General features: G+C 32.2%; 1 protein-coding gene across 2 annotated transcripts; it reads right to left on the minus strand.

Annotated features, from left to right (window-relative positions):
- Positions 1–554: 554 nt before the first annotated feature.
- On the minus strand, positions 555–5064 carry LOC105957966 (putative methyltransferase PMT21). Of its 2 annotated transcripts, none has more exons than XM_012981957.2 (8): positions 4725–5064; positions 3249–3537; positions 3009–3157; positions 2705–2900; positions 2377–2587; positions 1616–2291; positions 1426–1503; positions 555–1201 (listed from the first exon to the last, which is right to left on the minus strand). In XM_012981957.2, exons 2-8 carry the CDS (start codon positions 3513–3515, stop codon positions 982–984), a joined length of 1797 nt encoding a protein of 598 aa, XP_012837411.2. In that variant the 5' UTR covers positions 3516–3537; positions 4725–5064; the 3' UTR covers positions 555–981. The 2 variants fall into 2 exon arrangements, with proteins under 2 accessions (XP_012837411.2, XP_012837413.2); XM_012981959.2 differs by lacking the exon at positions 4725–5064 and adding an exon at positions 3868–4107.
- Positions 5065–10908: the final 5844 nt, after the last annotated feature.

Consider the following 10908-nt stretch of genomic DNA (forward strand, 5'->3'; position numbering starts at 1 on the left):
ATTAAGGGCATTAAAGTAATTTACAATTAATTATTTATTTTTTATTTTTTTGGTATTCAAGTAAGCAAAAGTTAGTATTTAAAATAGTTATCCCCTTTTTCATTATGATTTTGGAAAAATTCAAAACATGAAAATTGTAGTTTTTTGAGTTAGCTTTCTAATCCAATTTGAATCAGTTAGATTGGATCTCCGGTGACAGTTGTGCTTGAATGAGTTACATTTTGAATTTTAGATAACTCAAAATATCAAAGTTGTAGACAGTGGTCATTGATTCATGCATATCTTTCTCACACGGTATCTGACGTTGGTGCTTTAAGTTGGATCAAAAAAGTTATCTGAAAGAACAACAAATGTTGTGTATTGAATTTCGTCAAATTCAGACTTAAAAATGGCCAAAATCATGATTGAAGTCGAAACAACATTATTAAAACTGAACCATGACCATAATAATCAAATTAAGATTTGAACAAACCCTAAACGGCAACCTTAACAATCAGCCCTCGATCGCAGTATTCCGTCTAAAATTCGAACAACATTAACGACCAACATTGCAATTTTTCCGAAGCTTCAAAATAGTATTCCAATAAAATAAATAAAAAAAGCTGCATAACCAGCTGTGTCTTACAAACACCATTACAGATTTCACAGCTTCACGAGGAAATGGGAAAAAATAAAAATAAAAATACAATAGGCATCGTCATATATAAGAAAGAGCCTTGCGAAAGAATAACAATATTATGTCAAAAAATAAATATAAAAATAAAAAAAGCACTAAAAACTATTAATAGTAACCTGGTTATTCGACCTGCTAACTCGTCTTCGTTTGAAAGATCATATGCCTCTGATTGGTATATAGAACTTGAACTCGCCTTTCTTCTTCTATGGCTGGTTGTTGTGTATCAAATGTAATATATAACTTCCTTCCTCATTCTCTACATGAAAACTCGGTAATTTTTCCCCTCCGTATTATAGTAATAATAATCATGAACTCTTCTTAGAGGAATACCACAGTTTCTTCTGGCAAACGAGTATCTTTTCCTGTTCAACGCCGTACTCTGTTTCTTCTTTATGGCAACTCCATTTCATCCCTTTAGCTAATGTGGAAACAGCATCAACATAGTAGCTCGATTCTCGGATTATTGCATACCCGTTCGGTCGTAGAATTCGATCCATCTCCAACAGAACATACTTCATTTCACACCTGTTCAAATTAACTGTCAGTTTGGAACGCCAACAAATACGATAACAAATTTTTAAACATGTAAATGACTAAAATAGCCTTCTCATAAACTCTCCTTCATGAGTAGTAATAAGGGCAAAATGGGGTTTTTTCTGCACCATTGCGAGTTTTGCTAATAAATGAATAAACTCGTACAAATGCATTGAATTTTTTTATCAAATAAAATATAGTAAAAGAGCGTTTACCTGTGGCTTTCAGCAGTGAAAAGGCCGTCTAAATGGAGAAGATCATATGTTCTAGGATAGGTTGAGAAAGCCTCACACCTAAGCAAAGAACAAATAAAGATACGATCAGCCAATCGAATATAAGCTAAAGCTACAAAGAAACAACAATTCATCTTTTAAAAAACATTAAAAAAATAAATAAATAATTTACCAATCGTGATAGGTCCCGATGAGGCCTCTGTCATAGACGACAGCAAGTGTATTCGGAGCATAAGACGAAACAACATTCATAACCCACAAAGGATTATCATTCAAAGCAGCAGCAAATCCTCCATAAAGAGTGTTCATATCCATCACATTTCTTATCTTATTAGTTCCAATAGCAGGCAGAAGCTTCTTGTAGTGCTTGGCCCTTGACTTCCACTTACTATCATCATGCTTGAAAGCACCGTCACTTCCTCCACGAACATCAGAAACACGTTCGGGTGCAGTGTGCAGTCTTTCAGGCCATTTAGCGAGCGATTTTAGCGAAGTTTTTTTGTAATTTTGGTCGGGAACGACCACACAGGGCCTAATCGGAGTGTACCATGCTGCATCTGGCTCTGTGCCATCGTCACATTTCGGTGGGTAAGTATCGGGTGCCTCGAGCTTTTTGTAGCAGCTGCCTTCGGATAGTTTCTGCCACACTGCAATGTCGTCTTTCTTGTTGTACAGTTTGAAGCACATTGAGGTTAGCAGTTCTTGCAGCTTTTCGTAATCGGATCTTTGGTCTTCGATGGTTGTGTTCCATCCTCTCCAACGATTCTCGTAGTTTACTGGTGGGCCTGAGAGCACCCAGAAACCACCAGGTCGGAGGATACGGTTTATCTCCAATAGGTAGATTCCACCTGAAAATTGGAGAAAACAAAAATCACGACAGAGCAAATCTTGTCAAAAAACAAAAAAGATGCGATTTTTATGAGTAAAAGTTACCGAATTCAGTCCATGGAATTAGGCATCTTGAGCAGTGAGCCATGTCAAAGGAGCTAGATGGAAAAGGGAGTCTTTGTGTTGAGATAATGCCAAGAACTGCGGGAATTCCACGTTCTAGAGCGAATTGAACTTGAGCCTCGTGATTGTCTCTAGGTGCGAGTGAAACAGTGAGAATCCCCCGATCTAGTAAATCACCTCCCCAGCTAGCAACCTACACAAATCGTCCAAATAATTACAATCAGGATCATTCAATTGATTCAATACTAATCAATAATTATAGTACATTAAAAAGTAGCACACTAATGAAGTATTAATATATTGGACTCACCCCACATCCAGTATCAATGGCGGTCCTGATTGTCCCGTCTTTCATTCCCGGAATCAAATCTTGCATTAAGTCAACATATTCACTAACACCGTTTGGGAACATAGTACCGCCACCTGGGAAGAGGAACTTCTCCCCTTCTTTCTTCAGCCAATGTTGGTTTGATTTTTGCTTGTTAATCCAATCATATGGAACATTCCTGAGAAGATTCCAAACACATTTATTTTTAAATTTTCAGTCACATTATAAGTCATAAACTGCTCGATTTTTTTTTCAAAAAAAAAGATGAGAAGGAAGAACTTAATACCTGTACCAACATTCATTCTTGCTCTGTGGCCATTTAATGGGTACTTTATAACCATCAGGAGGGGGAACCAAGCACTCTTTCTTTTCAAAAACTGGAGGGCAATGGCGCTCCATGAAAGAAAGGCGATGAAGACTGTACTTTTTCCACCTCTGTAATAAATATTATATAATGTCATTCACATGATTACTCCGAAATCTTGGAAAAATAGAACATTAAAGAACATGCATATATTGAACTTACTTTTGGATCTGTGCATGGTGTGTAATCCTGAAGATCTGCACTGCATTCCGGAAAGTTTACAGCTTTGATTTGGAGAGATCCAGCGGGTGTTTCCTTGGAAGTTTCAACCGCTTTATTAACTTGGTCGGTAACATAGTTTTCCTTTTCCGAACAGAAGATTCCGCCGAGGTAGAAAGAGAACCCGCACAGCACTACAAACATTATAGCCATTGGCACTGTCCTAGAATTTCTATCCAGCGAAATTGGCTTTCCATCTTTATGCTTCATGGTGTCAAGATTTCTCTACAATCTGCAAGTAGATACAGGAAACTGTTATAAACGACTCCATTCAACAAATGAAATTGTTTGAAGAATAATCATCTCTCAATAATTACTTGAGAGTTGAGATAAAATGAAACAGTTTAGAAACGCAAAACAAGAAAAACGAAAAAAAAAAAAATCATCATAAATTCTTCAGATTCTCATAATTCATGGATCAAACGGATGACATAAAGATCAAGAAACTCGAAGAGGGAAGAAGCAAACAAATGTTATGCTCTTCGATCACACTACAAAGTAGCAAAGGGACATGTGAAACATCACAGCAATAGTGTAATCACAGTAAGTAAGTAACAATTACCAATGTGAAGGGAAGATTTGTTCTACGAGAATCATGAATTGTGAATGTTAGTAGATTAGAGAGTTGTTTCGTATAAACTGGAAGCACCATCAACATTGAAAGAGAAACATGGAAAATATTTCAGATCTAATAGTCAATACAAGCAATAATGAACTGACTTTGAAATCTGGCAAGAACTAAAGATCAGACAACAATTGGGACACACCAATACTTTCTATGCAATCTTTTTTTTCCATTTCCACATGATATTGGGCCCAACCCTTTTATGAATTTCAGCCGTCTTAATGAGGGCCCCTTCCACCACTAACTCAGGGGAAAAAAAAAAGATGAGAGAAAAAAATGAGACCAATTCAATCAATCTCACCTAACTGTAACCATGCAAAAGTAAGCAAAGTAGGGGCACTGACAAAGCATCACTATGTACATGAATAAAAAATAAATACAGATGAATACATAATCAACCCAAGAATTGTGCTTTAGTCAAGCACCAACTCAGCCAATGAACTCATTGCAAAAAGTGACAAAGATACACTGATCATAGAAATGTGCACTAAAATAAGTGTAATTTAGTTTAGAAACAACGATGGAGTTTTTTTACAGTCTAAGATTCAATCTTTTTTCCCAGATTGAAATCTCCAGGCGTAAATATTTTGCTTTCAAATTACGAAAGATTTAAAACGAAAATAACGAAGCCTCTCCAAATCAGATCTGCCATTCTAGAATGTGGAATTGGCAATTCGACGAACACTTGGAGGGCAAAAAAAAAGACCTGAATTAAGATCTGACGCACATCGTACAAATCCAAAAACAAAGATTTAAGAGAGAGAGATTGATAATCAGGATCAAAAAGGGGGTACCTTCTGCAGAGAATCAAACAAATGTGAAGAATTCGATGTGATTTATACGTATAATGCTCTTCTGCGCCTTCAAAAAATTAACGAACCAATTTTTCCCCAAGCTACTCAAAGTATAGAGAGAGAGAGAGAGAGGAGAGAGAGAAAACAGTGTGAAGAGAGAGAATCAAAGAAGAGGGACCCTTGTGAAGAAGAAGAGGATGAGGAGAAAAATGAGATTATGCCTCAGCCTGTCACTCAGATACCCTTATACATACATATACACACATATATACAAATCCATGTTTATATTATAATTATTAATTATATTATATTTTTATTAATTTTTGATAATTAAGAATAATGGAATATAATATATGTATATATCTCCTTCAGCTTCTACCCTTTTGTTATGCCGTGTGCATCGCTAGCTGTCTTCTTTCTGTTTCATCTCTCTGTTTCTTTTTTCTTTTAGAGGTACGTTCCTTCTCCTTTCCTCTCTCTCTCTCTCTATCTTGCTTTCTCTCTCTACCCATTTTTTTTTTTTTACTGTAATATTCATTTTCACTAATCAAATGTTGAAATATTATAATAATATGGAATATTAGAATATCTTTTTTTTTCCCGTGAAATTTACAACTGAAAAGATTTGTGATATTGATAAAAAAGATTTATTTTTATTTATTTTTTATTTTTTATGTTTTAACAGAATTAACTGTTACTGAGGGTAACATCGGGCAATGAAATTGTGCCACGTAAGCTTGATGAAGAAGAGTCCCGTTGTCGGTAGGAATACTCAAAAATGGGTGGGCCCACCCCAAACCAATCACACACTTTTTTTTATCCAATAAGCCACACATTTTCTTGAATTCAAAGACAAGATTCAAGCCCATTGTTAGTGGGTTAAAATTAATTCTAGAAATAAGACGTAACATCTTGTCGAATGTTAAACCAACTCATAAGATATAAGAGTTTATCAGTTATTCAAAATAAGTTTAGTCAAACGGGTTTTTACTCCTCGCTCGATCTCTGTATTTTAGAAAAAATAATTAATTTAATATTAATTTTTTTACACTCATTTCAAAAATTGTAAATTGCTAATTCAAAATTTATAAGCACTTAAATATCTTGCGAGATGTTTCAAAGAAATTTATAATCTTGTCGAAATACATTATAATCTAAAATTATAATGACAATAAATCTAGCCAGTGTCCTTCATTTTTTAAAAATAATTTATTTTGTCTTCTACCTTTTTCATTATTGTCCTAATACTAAAATAATAAATCAAATTGAAGTTTGAAAATCTAGTCGACGTGCTTGGTCATGGGAACCAACTATTGTACTACTAACTATTATAAGAATATTTTAAATCAATAAATTTAATTACTAGTGTCTGTTAATTTAACATAGGAAGTGAGATTCAATTTTCATATTGTATACCTTGAAAATAATGTATTTTAATTTACATTATTTCTTAGAAATTCAAATCATGTTACAAATTGGGGAAGTAAGAGAGGAGGCAGGATTCGAACGATAGACATCTGCTCTAATAGTAGACGATAAGTTCTTTTAATTTAAAGTCTATAAATATTTAATGGAAAAATTACAGTTAGTATCCCTCAAGTTTGCACCGATTTCACATTTGGTCTCCATGTTCACAAAAAACACATTTGCCACTAATTTAACCATTTTGATCATTTTCCTCAATTTACCGTTAGTCCGTCAATTAAGACAGTGACGGGCACAAGCTTGATTCCGTTAGTTTCAACGAAAAATTGACAGAATGTTCTAAAAAAGTTGAATTTTTGAAACATGCAGGACCATATGTGTTTTTTCTGAATATAAGGGACCAAATATGAAATCGGTGCAAACTTGATGAATGAAAACTCTATTTTTACCAATATTTTTGAACCCGCTTTACTATTTTTTTCTTCTAATTTTTTGAAATTCCAATGACTTTTTAATAATTTAAATTTGGTTTTTAAACAACAAAAACCAAATCCTTGTAAACTAAAATTTGTCTACCATATTTTAATTTATTATATCATAAATCAAGATCGATAATAAATGAGTTTCTTGAATTCCGTTCATTGTATCATAGGATTATATATAGTAGTAACCCAACAACTTGACGGTGCTGCAGGGGAATATTAAATGTTATTTTACAATATAAAAAGGAAAATAAATATTTTTTTAATTATTTTTTTCATATTTAATTCAAATAAAAATAATACAAATTGATCCAATGGATGAATGAATGAATGAAGTCAGCCAAATTGGTGTTCACATGCATTTTGACTAAACGATTAATGCAACACGCTTTTTTTTTTTTTTTTTTTTTTTTTTTTCCTTATTCATGCACAGTACTCTGTCGGTTGCCCTTTCTCACCATAGCAAAATAAATGCCAAAAGAACATTAATTAATTAATTAATTAATTAATCCTGTAATTTTATTTTATTTTCCAAAAAACTGAAGAAAAAAAATAATAAAACAGGGAACTAAAATATAAATAAATTCAAAAAATGAAATAAATTGTTTTGGGACATTAGTTTTTATTTTTTTAATAATTGTCTGACTAGTTCATTAATATTACAATATTTGGTATTTAATGAAACGTCCATTTCCGTACATTATTTATTTATTTATTTTTTGAAGGATTAATTGTCTGACTAGTTTATTAATATTGGAATATTTGATATTTAATGAAATGCCCATTTCCGTACATTTTTTTTAAGTTAGAAAATAAAATTCAATAATTTTTATTTTACCCAGGGTAGTTTAATTTAATTTAATTTAATTTAATTATTGAGATTAGCATCTACCCTACCAAAGAAAAATTAAAGGGGGGAAATTGACAAATTAAACGAAGACCCCACGATAGTTGTAGGTAATAATATGAACATAAATAACATGATTGTGGTCCTAATTTGACAATAGCATATACATGTAGCAGTTGTCAAATTCTTTGCCTTTTTTTCTGTAATAGAATAATCTTTATTACCTTGCTGTTATGATTTGTTCGACCCTACACCCGGTGAAAAATACCAGGTGGGTCTTCTGCTGCCACGTATCTATTTTTTGTATTTTATAATAGATTCCCCGCTAGGGTTTACCTTTAGGGGTTTTGGAAAAAAAAAAAAAAAGAACACGTGGCAGCAGAAGACTCACCCGGTGTTTTTCACCGGGTGTAGGGTCGAAGGAACCTTGCTGTTATTATGAGAGAGAGAGAGAGAGATAAAAAATTAAATTAACAAATTGTGGACGAATTATATTATATTTTAGTTTTATTTAATTTATCCTTATTTTTCGACATGTTAAAATAGTCTATTAATGACTAGTAGTGTCATCCACGAACTCTGTTGTATACCCATCGTAATCGGTAATCAATTAATTACAAATAGTTATAAATATATAAATAGGCTCTTTGAGAAAAACCCAAAATTTATTATTAATATAGAGAGGCTCAACTTTTTATATTTCATTATTTGAGATAAATCCATCAATGAAATCCAATACAATCAAACAAAAGAATTCAATCGATAACCAACCAAAATAAATAACGCAAACAACTAACGAAAAAAATGAAAATTAACTATTTTTTTACAAAACAACAAAATATATAAGAAATTGATATTGGTTTATAAAAACCATCCCGCTATGCCCCAAATCCAACTACATATGTGGTAAAATAAAGAAACAATAAACAAAAATTCAAAAAATGAATTAAGAAACGATGTCGATTAAGGATCCACCATACGCGGACTTCCTTCTGTCGCGGCGTCCTCTGTGCAATTTACCAAAAAATCCATAGACCTGTTTTCTATCGTCACGTCATCATCACCATGCCACCACCGTCACCACACCACACCATCTCATTTCCACCACCGCGGAGATTGATCTCCTTCTCCGACGACAAGAATACGTCGACTCTCATGGCGAGAAAGGGCGACTGCTGCTTCGGATAGCCGCGCCATGGTCCTGGGCCCGCCGCCACAAGGACGTAGGATCGGAGATAGGAGTCTCTAACAACTTGAGGCGTTCTTGCTAATTATCCTATTAATAAATACATATAACACTATTCTAATAAATGTTAGGTGTTAGGACTTAGGACCATTACATAGTATTAATATGACTTTAGCTTTCATTGGCTGATTAAAGAGAAACACGATGCACATGTTCCATGTTATGATGCATCACATATCAGTTGTCACAACCTTGAATATAATCACCATATATTAATTAATTGTTTTTTTTTAAATGCTACATTTAGTAATATGTATTTCTCACCTTTAATTTAATTTGAATTATACTTTGGTGTGTGACTGTGATAAATTAAATCACTAGATAATGAAATTTGGGATCACCGACATAATTCTTTTTTCTTTCTGCTACTTTAATTTATTCTTTGCTTGGGCTATTGTCACACTTTAATAATACAGCTCAAAACTTTACTAATCATTCAATGTTTAATATACTAATTATAGAGTTAGGTCACAAAATGCAGAAACAAATATAGGTTGGGATACTAAGTACAAACTTTCACTATTTAAGTTGGGCAATCTTCATATATATATATATATATATATATATATATATATATATATATATATAAATTGCTCCAAAATTAAATAATTAATTGATGAAAAATAGAGGGAAAAAAAATCAATGGATTCACATGGTTAGTTGAGTGGTCAGTTATCACAACACCGCCACCTCCATTCCTCCTCCATATGGTGCAATAAAACCGCAATAGTTCAAACAAGATTTTTAGAAAGTGACAATTGATTATGATTTTTTATATGCCGAAATCAACGCGTCTCTCGAAATAAAACGAATGCGACGTACGTCACTAATTAAATGTCGTTTTATCAGCTTTGCTCGAGTATTAAGAATATCAGTAAATGTTTTTTTAATTTTAGATAGAACACACTGAAGGCTTATGAGATCCCGTAGATATATTGACATAAATAACTATGCATTACTCACACATACACATGTGCGCGTGTATTATTATGTACACACCGATGGAGTAAAAAACTACGTGGTGTATTTCATCAGCAGGTTCTACGAAACCCTAAAAGAGTTAGAATAACTTTAACTGTTTAGTGATGTTATTAGATAAAGTTAATACGTAGAGCTGAATTAATAATGTGAAAATAGGAAAAATGTAATGCAATATTTGAAAACCTAACGTAACATATAATATGGAAAAAAAAAATTAAAAAATATACAGTTATTATGGAACATACGCTGTATCTCGTTCACCATAGGATCTGCAAAATCATAAAAATGTACGTTTTAAATTTAATAATTTGATGAATGTAATTAATTGAAATTTTGTCTGACTTTTAAATTTCAGGGGTTGGTACAATTATATAGAGTTGTGTAAGCAAATGGGGTCCTTATTTTACCACGATTGGTGAATTATTTGTGGATAAAAATAAGAATAATTGAAAAATGAAGGACTAATAATTGATAATTGGAAACGGAGGCACGTGCAGATCCATGTGAGAACGTGACGCTGTATTGACCACGGCACGGAGTTCCCTCTTCCCCTTATATTTTTAATGTTTTCTTCAATTTATTATTTACCGACAAATTCATTTATGTATTTTATTAAACCCCAAATTATTAGGTTCGTCATTTTCTCAACGGTTATTTATAAATCTAATGTTTTTATTATATGTTTAAGTCTTTATTTTATTTTATTGTTTACGATAAGATGAATTATTTTTAGAATAAATTAATTTACTTAAGCTAACTATTGTTAATGAATTTAGTTAAATATCTTCAAATTGTTTTAATGTGGTTTTTTGTTCAAAGAATTAAGGTTCAAATGCTAAGCTTTTAGAGATAAATTCTGAGCTTTTTTATTTTGTACATAATCTAATTTTACATCTTTGAAAAACAAGCTTTGCTTTTAGTTTATAATTTTAAAAATATCCATACACCTGTTTTTTTATATATAATTTAAATTAATTTTTCAACTAATTTGCAAATACTCTAACTTTTGAAAATATTCACTTAATACCAATTTAAATCATAATCACTAAATTCTGTTTTTAAATAAGATTTTACAAACACCACCGTACTAAGATTGAGATTCCAAACTGTATGAATATTAATTACTATAGTAAAACCTTGATAAATTAATAACTTCGCTTAAATAATACGTTTTTCTGATCCTAACTTGAGGACAAGGAGTTC

The sequence above is a fragment of the Erythranthe guttata genome, chromosome 1, assembly GCF_056151865.1.
Source record: "Erythranthe guttata isolate IM_541 chromosome 1, IM_541, whole genome shotgun sequence".
Classification (NCBI taxonomy): domain Eukaryota; kingdom Viridiplantae; phylum Streptophyta; class Magnoliopsida; order Lamiales; family Phrymaceae; genus Erythranthe; species Erythranthe guttata.